The 17,219-nt window shown below is 35.9% G+C and overlaps 1 protein-coding gene across 1 annotated transcript; it reads left to right on the top strand.

Annotated features, from left to right (window-relative positions):
* Positions 1-1,133: 1,133 nt before the first annotated feature.
* sult4a1 (sulfotransferase family 4A, member 1) lies at positions 1,134-12,622 on the top strand. Its single transcript, XM_052118840.1, has 7 exons — positions 1,134-1,418; positions 6,181-6,311; positions 6,475-6,555; positions 6,758-6,884; positions 7,011-7,105; positions 8,408-8,546; positions 9,709-12,622. The coding sequence occupies exons 1-7, from the start codon at positions 1,250-1,252 to the stop codon at positions 9,819-9,821; spliced, it is 855 nt and encodes a 284-aa protein (XP_051974800.1). The 5' UTR covers positions 1,134-1,249; the 3' UTR covers positions 9,822-12,622.
* Positions 12,623-17,219: the final 4,597 nt, after the last annotated feature.

Here is a 17,219-nt window from a genome sequence, read left to right as displayed (position 1 = left end):
TTTAATATTCAGAATATCCAAGTTAAGCTCAATCGACAGGATTTGTGGCATAATGCAGATAACCACTAAAATTATTTTCGACTCATCTCATCTCTCCTTTTCTTTTTTCCTTTTCTCCACAATTTCGAATGCCCAATTCCCAATGCCCTCGTGGTGGCGTAGTGTCTCGCCTAAATCCGGCTCACACTATTCCCTGCAGCAACTACGCACAACAAACCACACATTATAGCAACCGAGGAGGTTACCACATGTGACTCTACCCTCCCTAGCAACCGGGCCAATTTGGTTGCTTAGGAGACCTGGCTGGAGTCAATCAACACACCCTGGATTCGACTCGCGACTCAAGGGGTGGTATTCAGTGTTTCTGTATTCAGTATTTTCTTAAAAGAAAAAGAAAAAATCTAGGTTACAATGGAAGTGAATGGGGCCAATTCGTAAATGTTAAAATACTCACTGTTTCAAAAATACAGCCACAACACATAAAAAATATGCATGTTAACATAACATGAATTTAGTTTGGTAAAATCGCTTACTATAATTTTCAGAATAAATTTTACAACTTCGTTGGCATGACGATGTAATGTCAACAAACCATATAATGACTGTAAAAATAACGATTTAAACAACATACAGATCATACATTAGTTTTAACTGAATAATTAATGTAAGTGCTTTTATGAAATGATAATCTTCACATTTCTTCTTTTAAAACCTCCACAAAAAAACCTCCATTCAGTTCAAGTGCCTCACTGTAACCTCTATTGTTTTTTGTTTGTTTGTTTCAGAAAAGGATGGACAGACCATGATTTATATATATATATATACACATTGAAAATATTGATCTTAACTTGTATTGAATATTCTTTTATTTTATTATTGCAAGATTGATCCAAAGCACATCATAAATGCACCATAAAACAGTCCTAAACCACGTCTTTATTACTACCTTTCTGCAGATTGTATAGTTACTTTCAGAATATGTTAATTCTGTTTTTTAACACTCGTAATTAACCATGTTCGACGAACCGCCCCGAGTCCGACTGGTGCTGATGCTGAGCACCATCACTGAGAGAGAATCCCATTACGTCATCTCTCCTCCACCTGATTGGCTGAAGCTCAAGGCGCATGCAAAACAGTACGTTTTTGCCAAACAATCAGGGGCTGGTGGATATCAAACGCGTCCTCTTCGACTCAAATATTAAATACAAAATCAATTCCTTGAAACTTCGTCGTGTGATCGCTTTATAGAATGGCGGAAAGCGAGGTGGACACGCCGAGCACCCCAATCGAATACGAGAGCAAATATTTTGAGTATCATGGAGTTCGACTCCCTCCTTTCTGCAGGGGCAAGATGGACGAGATCGCCAACTTTTCGTTAAGAAGTAGCGACATATGGATAGTCACGTATCCCAAATCAGGTACTGAAATGCACGTGAGAGCATGACACTTTTAAGGTGCACGTTTCCTCCATTGAGGATGCAACTAGGTGTTATGCAATAAGGGTGCCTCTGAGATCTTTAACATCACATATGTATCTCCAAAAAAAGACTGCATAAATATTTTTGCTCAGTAAAACAGTAGTTATTAAGTTCTAGACATATAAATATTGATTTGCCTTTATACATGACTCATCAGTGACGTAGATGACATTGGCAATATAATCTGCAGGCTACTTAGAAACGTTTTCAAAACATTATGAAACATACGAGTTGCATTATAAAAAATATAGTTAAAGTCATGCATTTTAGAGATTGCATGGTCTTTCGTGGGTTTAAACAATAAGCATGCTCATATATTGTGCGTTGACGTGCGAAACAGCGAGGTGAAATGTTTGCGGGCCCACTGCAGAGGAGGTGCTGCGTGGTGCCCTGTGTGTGGACGGGTGGGTCTCCTGACAGGATATAGCGCACCATACCACACCAGGCCGTAACCACCATAGACATGCCCCCCCACTCAATATTCATAATAGTGGTCTACTGTTATCGGTTTTCCATAGTTGATTGTTGCTATGTTGATGTACTCATAGTTCATTCTGAAAAAATGTCAATGATTTTAAACAACCACGGTAAGTATGCGTCTAAACAGGAAAGTAGACAGGAAAGTACTGGTGCATGAGAGAGCCATCTTATCTCCTTCTTGCACCTAGCAAGAAAATAATAAATAAATAAATAAAAATGATTGGGCCTGTAAACAGCATCAGTACAGTCACAGGCCAAATGGAAACAGTTTGATACAGCTCCCATGACAAAAGTCTAAGGCCACATCCACACTAATTGTCATCGTTTTACAAAGTATGCGGTTATGGAGTGTGTTTTCAGTGGAGGAAAATGCCATTCCAGTGTAAATCAATGTCTGATTCCAAATCAAACTGATTACTGTGAATGTGACTTAAGGTCTCTAGTAAAAATGGGATCAACATGTCTTCGGCCATATGCACACTACTCCATTTTTGTATGAAAACGCATAAATGTGGCTACATTTACACCTCTCTTCCAGACTAGAACAGCGTTTTTCTCCACCAAAAACAGAGAATTCCGAAAAGGCTATCCATATCTGCATACCTTGGAAAACATTCATGTTTAGAATGTGAATACTGAGTTTGCAAATGAAAATGGATTATTGTTGATGTGCCTTCTAGTGAAAATGCTTCTATTTAGAATTCTTAATGAATACAATTTTTTAATCACAAATTATATTACCAGCGTTCCAATTTAGGTGGACAATTTAGTATTTCATAAGTCCCCCTTTTACTTTTAATGAGAACATGTACTCAGGCCAGCATGGACCCCACAAGTTGTGCAAAATCTGATGATCCATGTTATCAAAGAGCATCTGACCTTTTGTTCGAAGGAGTTTACATGGTTACAATGTCACAAATTAGTGATAGCAGGAAAGTAAGAATGATTGTGTAAGGGTCTAAAATTGCTTGGCTTTGCGTAAACTGTTGTGTGGCACCAGCATCTGTGTAATTGAGCAAGCCGAAGGAAGGTCCTGCTCTGCTGAGTGTTACACACTGATATTTGTATCTCCAGTGGGCTGTGATGGATGACAAGTCAGTAGAGTCACACGTTGTTCTGCTCCTAGGTTCTGCAGAATAAACAGACATTGCCGTGTTAATAGTTTTGGTCTGGAGGGAATGGGAGAGTCGGTGATGCTCTTATGCTTTTAATTAAGATTTAAATGAGAATTACACAAACTCAAAAGCCTTAATTTGTGCTTACATTTTACAAAAACATTCATAGGCTTCTTACATATTTATTTGATGTTTTTCACATTAAATATTTTCATGACAATGAGAACTGAAGTTTCATTACTGTTTTTTACATGTGGAATGAAGTACAGAGATCAGTTATTAGATGCAACAACAACAAAAATGTTCAAAGGAAGATATTAGTTCCAGTTAAAGGCTGGAAATACACATTGAGACAACATTCCCATTCACTTTTGATTGCAATCAAGTTAAAAATTTTAATCTCTTAAAGCATTCTCCTATTTGAACAAATCGACAATTTAAGTCAAGGAAGGTTTGATAACTTGTTAACAACTTGTGTTAGCAAAATTACTTCACTTTGAGAGTTTTCAGTCAATTGGGGGTGGGGTTGCAACCATAAGGTCATGTGACACTGTTGTTGTATTTGCGTATGTTCATGTTTTCTTGGAACAGGAGCAATTCTTATACACAAAAAAAATCTTTGTTGTAAATAAAACAAACTATCCTTTCCCTAATCATTGGGGTTTCAGAGTTAGGACTTGAGGAAATTGATTTCATATTGAAAGATCCATGTCATTGTTGCACTGAAAGATATATCTTCCCTATGTATGTCCCTAAAAACCTGAGACCGCCCCTCTCCGAAGAACATATTCCTAGAAATGGGTACTCTAAAGGGAGCATGCAGTACTGGATGAATGTACCCTTCGCAAACAGTCTTGTGGATGGGCCCTTTGTGAAAAGATTAATTTTCTTGCTTTTGTCCCCACAGTACCCAAAGTGCAAAAATGTTGGAGGGTGGGGGTTATTTATACCATGATCAATGGAAACATGGGTAAATGCATCACCCCCCTCATGTTCAAGCCAAATCTACGTCCTTGAGCTCACACAAGGCAAAGTTTACATTTACTGGAATTCATTATTCTATGAATGCATCAAGCAAAACAAGTGTTTTTCTAGCAATATTAAATATAACTGTACGGGGTATCTGTGAGAGAGTGTCTTGCCTGTTTTTGTTGTTTACATCGTTCCTGAGAATGTAAGCAACAACAAAACTGCTGAATGGAAGTAAAATATAACTTTTTATGAAAATGTCAAGGTCACATTTGTATGATGTATTTGTTTTGTTGTTACATAAGGACTGAAAACGGTCCATACAGTCAACAAAGAGTTTTGGAAACATCATGTCCTCTCCTAAACCAAAGCCTAAATGCTACAGGAAAGTAGATCTCCAGCATGTGTTCTCTAAAACATTTAATTAGAAAATGGCAAAAGTCAGAAGTGAAAGAGGACATTGATAAGCCTCCAAATGCACACACATGCAAAGAATAAGGAAAAGTCTATGTATATTTTATGGGTTAAGATTTTTTATTATTGTATTGACTCAAAACCTCTCAAATGCATTTATAATGCTTTTCAGAGGATCTGAATAAACCCATTATTTTTGGTGATTAACAACTCTACTGTTACTTGTCTAATGCAAGTCATGTGTTTAAACCAACCCTATCCATTCCATAATTGCTCTTACAATTAATTTGTCTAGGCCTATTTTTCTTGAAATGCTCTCTTAGAACGTGACATTTTCTTGTATGACACTTATCAAGAATTAACTGTGAATTCCAAACCAAAAACCCTTATTGAAATGATAGATTTGGTTTACGTAAAAGCTCAAATTAAGACCAATAAGACTTTTGTTCAGTGTTAATAAACTATTTTAACCAACAACATGTAAGCTAAAAACAAATGGATCATTAGTTTTGAAAAATAAATTAAAATAAACTTGCAAATGGGCTAAAACAGATAAATAAAAGGGCTAAACTGATCACCTGACCCTTAATGAAAATTACTCCTAGAGGATGTCCTTATAATGTTTTTGGTTGCATATCACCATCAATTTCTACTCATAAGGTTGACATTGACATCTAGCCTTTACGTAAGCCAGGGAACACTATAAAGACTAGGTTTGAAATGAACGCCTTTATGATGCATCGATAATCAAAAGACATTCCCGATGATTATTGATATATGTCGGGATTGTTTTGAGAAATAAATTGGGCTACACATTGCACAATAGTATTTGTCTTTTAAAAAATATTTCTAGACACGACTTTGGTAAAGTGTGAGCGGCATGGTAAATTAAATGACACGGTGCTTTCTAAAATTCAAAACAATTATTTTCTATGAAAGTACAGACACAGTGCAGGCTCGCAGTCTGTTGAGGTTGCTCAAAACTCTGCAGTGACACAGAGCGTAACTCGCATAGTTTTCCTTTGACCCAAATAATTATCAAAGGACAAAGATTATTTATTCCAGCCATCAGTGGATGATATATTGTGCACATGCCTCTTTAATGTAGCCTACACTATTTATTTTCAGTTACAAGTATGTCTTTTTGTGTTTTGACAGCTTGAATGAATCCTCTTCAAACTTACATTCAGAGAAATTGAATAATCATTTCTAATCGTTCAGTTTGCACAGTTAAACCGGCTTCATACACTAACCTGAAAACTCATTAACGTCACATTTATATAAATTGACGTGCCGATCAATAATCAATGTATTGATATTTTATGACATGCCTGAAGACCAACGTTAAGAAGGTGAAAAATCCTGGACTTTATAAAGATCAAGATGCATCTCCAAAACTGATAACTGTGCAGGTGAAAGCCCGTTAGAAAGGCTGGCAAAATGCTGCCAATTATTCACATTCACAAGTCACTTTGGATAAATAAAAAAAACATATCTGCTAAATTAATACATAAACTGTAAATGTATCTGAAAAACATAGCCAAACTCAACTAAAGATTGGCTTAAATAAAAGAAGGCCCTGAAATGGGTTTGTGATTGGTCTAACAGGTCAGGCTATATTCCAACAAATGCATTTACATTATATTTCATAAGTGCAGCTGGCAAAGTTTTACCATTAATAAAACATCCAATATGACTGTACTTTCTTCCTCTTGTGCACATAGGTACAAGTTTGTTACAGGAGGTAGTATATCTGGTGAGCCAGGGAGCTGACCCAGATGAGATTGGGCTCATGAATATTGATGAGCAACTTCCTGTGTTGGAATACCCACAGCCTGGATTGGAGATTATCCAGGTACATGTTCTCTTGTTTTGACACATTATACAAAACATAGCAATCAATGAAGCAATGACCTTGGCCATTAATGAGCATTAGAATAAGAAATAGTAATACACATTTTTAAAATACTGATATTTTTAACAGAAAAATGTAAAAGTTTTGTTTTTTGTTTCTGTAGGAACTGACATCGCCTCGACTGATCAAAAGCCATCTGCCCTTCCGTTTCCTTCCCACAGCAATGCACAATGGAGAAGGCAAGGTTAGCAGAAATTACAGAAAATGTTTGCATAACAAACTAAACATTACATCAATCTAAACCTGTTTGACTGAGGATGTCATTCCCTAACTTTCAGGTGGGACTCGCTTATTTAGGCCTTTAATAAGCAATATACTTCACTTTATTTGTTGCCCCATTGGGGTGAATATTCCTTTACACAAATATATCCATGTCATTTCTGTAGGTGATCTACATGGCCAGGAATCCTAAAGATCTGGTGGTGTCCTACTATCAGTTTCATCGCTCTTTAAGAACAATGAGCTACCGGGGAACGTTTCAGGAGTTCTGTAGACGATTCATGAATGACAAGTGTGAGTGAGACAAACACAGTCACATGAGCTTCATAAGACACAGGAGTCAACATAAAAAAAAAAAGTAAAGTGTGTGAGAGAATAGACAAACTGGGTGTGAATTTACCTTTTTCTCTTTCTCTGAAGTGGGATATGGCTCCTGGTTTGAACATGTTCAGGAGTTTTGGGAACATCGCATGGACTCCAATGTTCTCTTTCTGAAATATGAGGACATGTACAAGGTACAATGGAGATTACTGTGGGGCGCACACACACACACACACACACACACACACACACACACACACACACACACACACACACACACACACACACACACACACACACACATTCCCCATTTAGCCTTAATAGGCTGTAGGGGCATGTGCTGTTATCGAGCACCTATGAAGGCTGCAACGGTACACGAGGGGGTGGGTGGCCAGCACCACGCCCAACCGCCTTTGTGAATTTTCTTGCTAAAAAAAATATGATTGTGACTGGTAACATGTGCATGCAAAATAGATAGAAATATAATTTTAACTTAGTGTAAAGCTGACAATTTACACACATTTTATTTTTTTAATTCTTCTGCCTCAAACTTACTTCAAACTTACAACTTATGTCTGCTCGTATGAATGTAACACATCATAAGAAAGTGTTTCACTGCTGTTCAAATGCACTTTGGATCACATCATTTATATAAAGGATAAATTGTTTCCATTTGAAAGGACTAAATATTAAATGAAACAAGTGACAATAAAATGCAAAGTAATCTCTTCAGTAATCAAAATACTTTTTGAATGTAACCGTATTCTAAATACCAATGATTTTAATTGTAACTGTAGTGGAATACAGTTACTTATATTTTGTATTTTAAATACATAATCCCATTACATGTATTTCGTTACTCCCCAACATTGCCTATGAGGCAAAAGACTCTGATGTATAGAAGCAGAACACAGATACAGTAGGACAACTGGTTCCTGTTTTTATCAGATTTAGCAGTCTAAATGTGGTCTATGCAGAATATAATGGATGTAATATACACCAAAATATAGTTGTAATTAACATAGAAAAATATATAAAAATAGTGAAAACTTATGTTGTTCTGTTTTTTATTTTATTATGTGAACTTTCACTAAATGTTAATTCATTAAAGGTGCTGTAAGCAATTTTGGCATTCTAGAATTTCCACAAACTGAGCTATTAAATTAGCCACGCCCACTCTTTCCAAAACGAAAAGATGTACATGTTTGAATAAGTGGTTTGGTTTGCATTAATATATAATGTAGCCTTGTCTACTATTAGCGAATTCGATTGTTTTTTTAAATAAAATGATGTGTACAGAACATCTGATTGATAAATGGCATCTGTACCTAGAGGTTCCTGAAATTATTTGAACATTGAGGTTAATTATGTAAGTTATTTCCATATCTGAGTAAGACCAAGTAGTGAGTCATAATTGCATAACTGTAAGATTGCCATTCTCTCTCTCTTTCTCTCTGTCCTTCTATCCACCTGCCTCTTGTATTTTCTCTCTGGAGGATTTGGGGACCCTGGTGGAGCAGCTGGCGCAGTTTCTGGGTGTCTCCTGTGACAAAGTGCAGCTGGAGAGTATGGTGGAGAGCTGCAACCAGCTCATAGAGCAGTGCTGTAACTCTGAGGCCCTGTCCATCTGCCGGGGTGAGAGAGAAAACTGAGCAAATATATATTACAAATAAATAAATAAAAATAAATAAATAAAGAAGACAAATATACAGAAAGACAAATAGACAGACACTGTGGACACCACAAGGCCTGTTGCTGTAGTCTGGCCCCTGAACTCACATGACCTTAAGTCCACTAACCCTGCACCTTATTAAGCCGAATCAAATATTCTTTTCAATAAAACTGATGTCCAGAGATTTGTTCTTGAGCAAGAGCAATCCTAAGTCTTTCCCAAGGAAGCACACATGCATTGGCAAATGAATAAAAAAATGTTTTGAAATAGGTCAAAAGTGAACATATTTAAATATAAGGGAACATATTTCACAAATGTAGAAAAAAGAATGTGACCCCTTTTCTTCATGTAATATCCATTAGACACAGTCTTTTTGGGTTAATTACATAAGTTTAGGAATGTTGGAGTGTAAGTTTCCACAGTGCCATCATGTGGTGAAAATGTGTGATGAGTCTTAGTCACTTTTTAATACCCCCAAAAAAAAAAACTATTTTCTGTTGCTATCTGGTGTGTTTGTTTTATTTTCCTTATTCAGTTCACTTTGTTATGTATATGTGTATATATATATATATATATATATATATATAAATATAATTCTTTTTTACATAATATTACATTTGTGAATTATTTTAGACACATTTAGTGTGTCCAGTTTTATTGGTTATTGCGTCTTGTTATAATTTGCAGTTTTGGTCTCTTGTTGTTTTCTTGTGTCTCGTTCATTTATCTTTTAGCATGGATTTTTGCATGGATTCTTGGCTTGACATGATGGTGACTGCACATAGTCACTGCATACAGTAGGGTCTTAGATAAACAGTGAACATGGAGAGAAAAAGAGAGAGGGGAAGAGTAAAAGAGAGGGGCAGAAGGTGAGTCTAAGTGACAATAAGTCACATTTTTTTACACTTGAAATGGTAAAGGTGGCTTTTAACCCTGGGTTAATAATCCTGACTGCAGGCTTCAAGATTTCACACTGTACATTTGTGTACTGTATATCATTGGCACTGCAAATTCAGGTTAGCACTGGTTAGCACTGGAATATAGTCTGTGATTATCTGTTTACTAGATGGGCGTTTATGCAAACTCTTTTTCTGTTATTTATTCTGTTGTCATTGTCTGCTTCAGGTCGTGTTGGACTGTGGAAGGACATTTTCACTGTGTCCATGAATGACAAGTTTGATGCTGTGTACCGACAGAAGATGGCAAAGTCTGACCTGACCTTTGACTTTAATCTGTGAGGGGGTGACTCAGTCTGTGGACTATCTGTCAACTGTTTCATGAACAAACCAACCAATCAGTTCATCTGCTGACCTGCTGTGCTAAATGATGTACATTCCCCATCATTGAGCTTTAATCTTTACATCCCTAGCATTTTCTGCTCATCACTGCTTTTATGAGTTACCGGTACTCAAAAGTTACTTCTTAGAAATATTACAAGGTCAGCACTGTGACTATGTTCAGACTGGCACTGTAAACTCTAATGCTCAAATTGATTATTGGTTTTGATTAGGGAAACATTAAATCTAGTTAGTTCAAATAAATGAACCTTGATGAGTATTTAGAACATTCTCTTTCTTTTGGGTTCACGAATTTAACACATTTTAAGTAACCTGAATTGTTTTTCATTTTGAGTTTCAAACGTGTCTCTTTAAATTTACAGGAACTTAAATTGAACTGAAACTGGTCACTTTTCTAGCATGCTTTGCATGGCACTTGACAGGGAGAGTAAATGTTAAAATCAAGTGTTATACAATGTCTTTGTGCAAGATGAATGTAAAGGGGGAGATTTGTAAGTGTTTAAAGAGTATCTGTTGTTTGAGTTTTGGGGGTTACCATTATGGTGAATAGTGGAGCTTGAGCTTAGATTGAGGACAGGTACAGTATATGAATGTTTTATGTTAACTTTTCTCATTTAGCAATTGCTATACAAATCAAAGCATAGTGTTTCCAATTAGCATGCATTTAGCTTGCTAACATTCACCGTTCTAGCTAGTTCTAGTAAGGTTTTACATATGTGAAGTACTTCAGTTGAGTTTACTTGTTAATTTTAAGTTAAGCCAAAGAGTTAAAATTTAGTGCCAGTTAGCTTACTCAATATTTCAAGTTAAGAGCAACTCACTTGCATGTCTATACAAAATTACAATCTGAAAGTTCTATTAACCTAAAAACTTTGATGTAACTGATTGCCATTTTTTTTAAGTTCTGCTAATTTATTAGGGTATCCGACTCAAATCTGATTAGTTTAAGGTAGTCTGAAAAAAAAATGCATGAAATCCCATGGTTTCAAGCCAGTTTCATTCCACATCCATTTGTGGTTTTGAATAATTTTTTTGTTTTTTGGAATGCGTCTCAGTCTGAACAGTCAGATTGGATTTCAAGAAGTTTTTTCGTCGTATAGGATGCAACGCGTATCTGCAATATTGCTAGAAACAGTCTGAATGCACACATCTTTTCACAGTCAGTCCTAAAATTCAGATTTGAAAACCAAATTGGATTTTGTACAGTGAGAACAAAGCCTAAAAGGTATTTCCAGAGCTTTCTCTTGTGTGTATTTGTATAAACAGCAGTGCTTTAGACAGAAGAGCACGGTGCTTGTTGTGTTTGTACAGAGCTATTCATATCCCAAAGGCGCTTATGAAATATGTATTTATTTAAAACCATAAAGAAATGATTTAGACTATATTCTATATGCTAAACACTAAACCCATCTAAAAAACTCTCAGAAAAAAATGGTTGTTTGCATTTTTCAGGAGGATTCTGTAAAATCATTGGCTACTAGCTGCACCAAATATGCAGTCATCCAATCACATCTCAGGAGGTGGAAAGCTGACTCTCATAATGAATGCTGATTGGATACTGGCCAAAATATCTCAATGTATATGTATAATCTAATTTAGTCTCTAGTGGCTTTTAGACAGCTTTGACTTAAATTCCATTACAGCCATTCATAGAAACGGCAGTGAATGCTATTACATATTTGTCTTATGTTTACTCACTTGTGCATGTTTTTCATCTGTGAGCTTGTACCTGTGAGAGAGTGTGTATGAATAAGCCTATCACATCTACATATTGCACAATTGTAATATCTTATTGCTCCATAATCATTCACATTAGTGTGTGCTCTGTTAATATAAACAGCATAATGCCTCTAAGTGCTATCTCCCTCCGGCCCAGACTGTGAATCTGTTTAAATGAAAAGAAGGAGAGTGAGAGAGGCTTTTTGGGGAACATTTAACACTTAGTTACATGCATATCATAATATAATGTCTCAGAAGTGTTGTTACGATCAGGTATGATCTCATAATTACATCATTATGTCTAAGTTAGAAGCATAAAAGATGCATTAGGTCAACTCATAGTAATAACAAGACATTTCCTTAAAATACCAGCACTCATAACAATCAGTTACAACCTCACAAATGTTCACATATTAATTAGGAAGCTCCTTTGGTTCACATCATCAATTTCCATGCATTTTCTCTTTCATTGTGGGCAGTGTCATGCCACCCTTTCCAATATCTGCTTCTTGCTTCTGGACGTATTTGTCTAGTGCCCCTGAATGTCTACTGTGTTGGACTCAACAGCAAAGCACATGTAGTAGTATACATGTGTTTTGCTGTTGAGTCCAACAGTTATGACACATACTTGTGTCAGTACTGCTCATATCTGTGGCTGCACAGTCAACCTGAACAGACATAGTTCTGCTGTGCAACTTTGTTTTATTTTCATTCTTTCAAGCTGGTTTATTAATAAAGTGACATCTTCAGGCCTTGAGGTTCAGTTTTCATACAGAGTTTGTTTGGCAATGTAGCTAATGGATGATGATGATAATGATGTATATTAATTGATTCTTTCTTCTTCTAATTTTTTGCCTTAGAGCATTACATGTAAATACGTATAAAAAAAGCTGTTAATACAAAGAGTGGCTTAATTATGAGCTTCTGGATTAACAACAGTTGGAAACTGACGCATGCTGACTACAAAGGGTTTCTGGATGATCACAGATGGCACAAAAGGACATTTAAGTTCCTATGGCAACAAATCAGCGCCTGTGATACACGTGTCTGATTTAATGCACCAGTCAAATATTTAAAAAGAAATTAGTGCTGAAAATGACAGCAAGTGTAAGATCACATTAGTATATGGAAATTGTGAAAGACAAAGTAACGTTGTGTTTTTTAATGTTACTAAAGATGTTACATAAGAACAGCTTATTAATATATATGTATAATGTTTAAAGGAATACATGCCAGCATACACTGTAAGCAATGTTTTATCAGGTATAACAAATGTGCTTCTTGTAATAACATTTGAATCAACTGCTTTGGTTACACTTTACAATAAGGTTCCATTTGTTTACATTAGTTAACAACATTTGTTAACATTAACTAATAATGAACAACACTTTTACAACATTTATTAATCTTCATCAATGTTGATTAATAAATGCAAGATGTTTTGTAAATCAAAAGTTGCATTTGTCAACTTTAGTTAATGAACTATGAAAAATTTTTATGAAGTATTTTTATGAACTAACATTAACAAAGATTTATAAATGCTGTAAAAAATCTATATTGTTTATGATACCTAATGCATTAACCAATGTTAAAGAATAGAACTTTAATGGAAACAAAAGGACATAACAACAGTAGCAATTATGCATGTATATCACCAAAATCACAACAGTGAGGCAGTTTTTAGAGAAATCAAAAAGGTTTATCTTAAGCAGTTTGCTTTCTGAGTTTCTAAACATAGCATTCTCTCCTATCACTGTATTAATCTGTCTAAAACTTAGTTTAATTCATATGTTGAATATAATATCCCTAATGAAGCCCTGTGATTCTGTCTGTTATCAGCTGCTCATATATCACTGCAAAAATAATATCAGTGGTGTTTGAACAAAAACATTGTCTTACACAAGCCAGATGCATACAAATAATAAACAATGGCCAGTTTGTATTTTAAAGAGTATTACTCACAATAATCGTATGGCATATATGAGCAAAGGAGGACCGTGCTTATCCACTATTATTGTTTATTGGTCACGCACTGTCAAGCCACTAGAGGGCAGTGCAGTCTAAGGGCAGAGATATTTAAAAAGATTATTTGCTCAAATCGTTTTAGGCCAGCTTCCAGTGGATGCATGTGGAAGCTTGTATTTTAGCAGTGTTGGCTATTGGTATTAAAAAAGATCAAATTCATGGAGGAATCAGGTGACACAGACACATAATTTATACATTATTCATTAATTATACTCAATGATTAAATATCCCATATAATAGAAATCTGACTTTTTTGGCTTTTTATTCCATGGCTAATAGCTTTGAATCTATCTGTATGCTAGTGTGCTCCTAACGGTTGACCAAACAAACTTTTAGCATATATACACAGTACAGTCTCTCTTCCGGAAAAAAATGGCCCAAAAATACGAATGACTCATCTTGCACTCAGGGTTTGTATACTATTTTATCCAATAAAATGCTCTCTAAAATGAGAATGTCCCTCCCGCTAGTACCACCACAGCGGCGAGCCCTTCGATATGTCCCACCCAAATTTTCTATAAGAAATACGTCAAAACAGGAAAGAAAACTGCTTGTCAGGTCAATCCATGGAGTCTTAAAGACATGCCAAAGTGGTTCATAGTCTTGCCAAATTTTCACTTCTGTGAACAAACCTTTCAATCCCCCCCAACAAAAAAAATATCATACAGAATCTCAGGATGTCTCTGAAAGGGATACACTTTCTAGCTTGTCCTCTTAACTCGTTTCGACATTGCAGTGTGACTGCTTTGTAATTTCACTCCAGTTTACCCACACAATACATGCATTGCAGACTGACTGAAATAATGCGGGATGCAAAACAGTCATTCCAAGATTTTTTCCAGATGGAATCTGCTTGTCTCAATATAACTGTCAGTATGTCTTTCCGCATCTGTCTGTAACTTTGGTTGCATAAAGAACACAGCCATTGACAGCTGTGGGGCTTCAGGGGGTTAAAATCCTGAAAATCTTTTTTATAACCCTGAAACCTTGTTCAATGTTTCTAAAGGAGAAATAATAATAAAAATGAATAAACTGAGAAGTTATATGATGTAGCTGTAACTGTAAGGGAAATACAGAGCTGTAACACAGCTGTGGTATTCTGTGTCCGTCTCTGTAAGCGCCCTAGGCTGCCCAGAACTGCTCTGTCTCTCGCACACTAGTTGAGTTGTCACTGTCAGCACGCTGGATGCTGCAATATTGCTCTCTTGAGTCTTGGCCATAAAATGCAACGCATAAGCATAATAAACTTGAGTTAAAGCTACACAGGTTACCTGCAGTGGGTCATTGATTGTTTTGTTTTAGTTTGTTTTTTCATGTCTGTTGTGCTGCGGCATCTGATGGTTTGAGATATACTCATGGTTGCCTGTGACCACCATATCAGAGCAGATCTGACTCGCTACACTAAGAGCCACTGATAGTTAGAAGAAAGTCCTACAACATGCATATCTCGGGAAGGGCGAATATGTATTTTTGAAAAGAGATTTTTTATGTACTGGCTCAATAATGGTAGTTTGTTCATTTCTAAAGAACATTTAAATGAGAAACCCTCTGTAGTGTAGTTAAGTAATGACTGTTTCAGGTATGCATATTCAATAATTCAATGGTCCAGAGTCAATAATACCACGATTACCACATGAGCATGAATTTATCTCAACATATTTTAAAGATTGCCATTTCTAAAGCACTGTTTTCGGGAACAAGTTTTTTTACTCCACTGTTTCAGTATCTTGAAAAAACAGCTTGCTTTGTAACAATTCAGACAGAATGTGTTGAAGTAATATGCATCTGTAATGCAATCAATTAACCTGGAACTACTGCATAGCTGAGCCATTATACAAAAGTAATCAACGCTCTTGGAACATGTGTCAACCAATCAGAATAAAAAATGTAAGCATGGCATAATAAAAGATTACGTAAACAAATAATAAACAACTGCCGTTAGTCATTATAACCCTTAGTTCACCACTCTTTCTGTCCCTAGAATCCACCTCCAAACCCACCAACCATTTAGCACATACTTAAACAAGTAGGCCTAAACACACACACACACACACACACACACACACACACACACACACACACACACACACACACACACACGCACACATCAACACTTCTCTGAAGTGGCCTTATTTTTGTTGATTAATGTCCATTATTTTTTTCTATTATATAACATCCAGCCCACCCTGCTTTGGTGTCCTACTCTATCTGCCTCATAGTGACTCAAAGTCCCCTTTAATCTCCGTATTGAATGGTGTGGGTTTAAATGGGACGAACTAGCACACCTACACAGACATGCACAGTTGCTCCATTTCATTATCCATGAAAAAATGGGAAAGTAAACAATGGTAGAAATTGCACCATCTGATGCTTTGAATTTTGGACCAGACCTCTTTTCTTCAAAGAATGGCTCATTCCAAGAGAAACTAAGGACTCCAAAATGAGAACATTAAAATTAAAATACATGAAAATACATTAAATCCATATTGACTCACGTGCTGTTTAGTTGTCCATCAGCTAAAACAGTTGTAAATAGGACAAACTTCATCCTAAATCACAGTGATTTCATGTCTCAGCTAGAATCTCAGACACTGTGACTATAAACACCACCCACTCCTCACTCATATCTGACAGTAAATCAAGTATATGTTTGCAATAATACTGCTTAACTTATTATATCCATCATCCCTTGGTGTTACGAACATATGGTCTCTCTAGCTCAAAGAGAGCATTAAAGGAATGTTTTGAGTTCAATACAAGTTAAGCTCAATTAACAGCATTTGTGGCATAATGTTGATAACCACTAAAATGTATTTTGAATCGTCCCTCAAAAAGGCACAAATCTGAGTTACAGTGAGGCACTTACAATGGAATGAATAGGGCCAGTTAAAAAACACGAAAATACACATTGTTTCAAACTTATAGCCACAAAATGTAAACAATATGCATGTTAAGATGATTTTAGTGTGATAAAATTACTTACTGAGCTTAACTGTGTAAAGTAATATCCAATAATACAACATAATTGTCATGACAACGAAAACTTGTGATCCCATTGCTGGATATAACTTTACACAGATATGTTTAGTAAGCCATTTTATCACACTTCAATCATGTTAACGTTTATAAAATGTACATCTTGTGGCTATACTTTTGAAACAATGTGTTTGTGACGAGGAGGAGGGTGTGGCCGTGAGGATGCACGCCCAGTGCTGAATTGTCCTAATCAGCCGGGAGTTCACACAAATGCTGTTAATTGAGCTTAACTTTTATTGAACCTGGAATATTCCTTTAAGATGTTTGAAATGTGAGTCAACATTTAAAAGCTATGCTATGTGCTTTAATAATAAGTGAGGCCACAGAAAGTATATTTTCATCAAATGAGGTTAGAAGAACTCAAAAAACTATTCTCACCAATGCAGTTTCACAATGTTGTCATTTCCACTAAATATGTCCCTGCAGAGCCTATTATATTACTGGAACCACATAGCCTTCTTTGCATATGATTTTGTAATTTTGGAAGGCTTTACTTTAGATGGAACACATGGCACTCAAGAATCAAGTTTTTATGAAAATACATTTTTATATCAAACC

Source organism: Xyrauchen texanus, chromosome 45 (genome assembly GCF_025860055.1).
Source record: "Xyrauchen texanus isolate HMW12.3.18 chromosome 45, RBS_HiC_50CHRs, whole genome shotgun sequence".
NCBI lineage: Eukaryota > Metazoa > Chordata > Actinopteri > Cypriniformes > Catostomidae > Xyrauchen > Xyrauchen texanus.
This window is presented reverse-complemented; position numbering and strand designations above follow the sequence as displayed.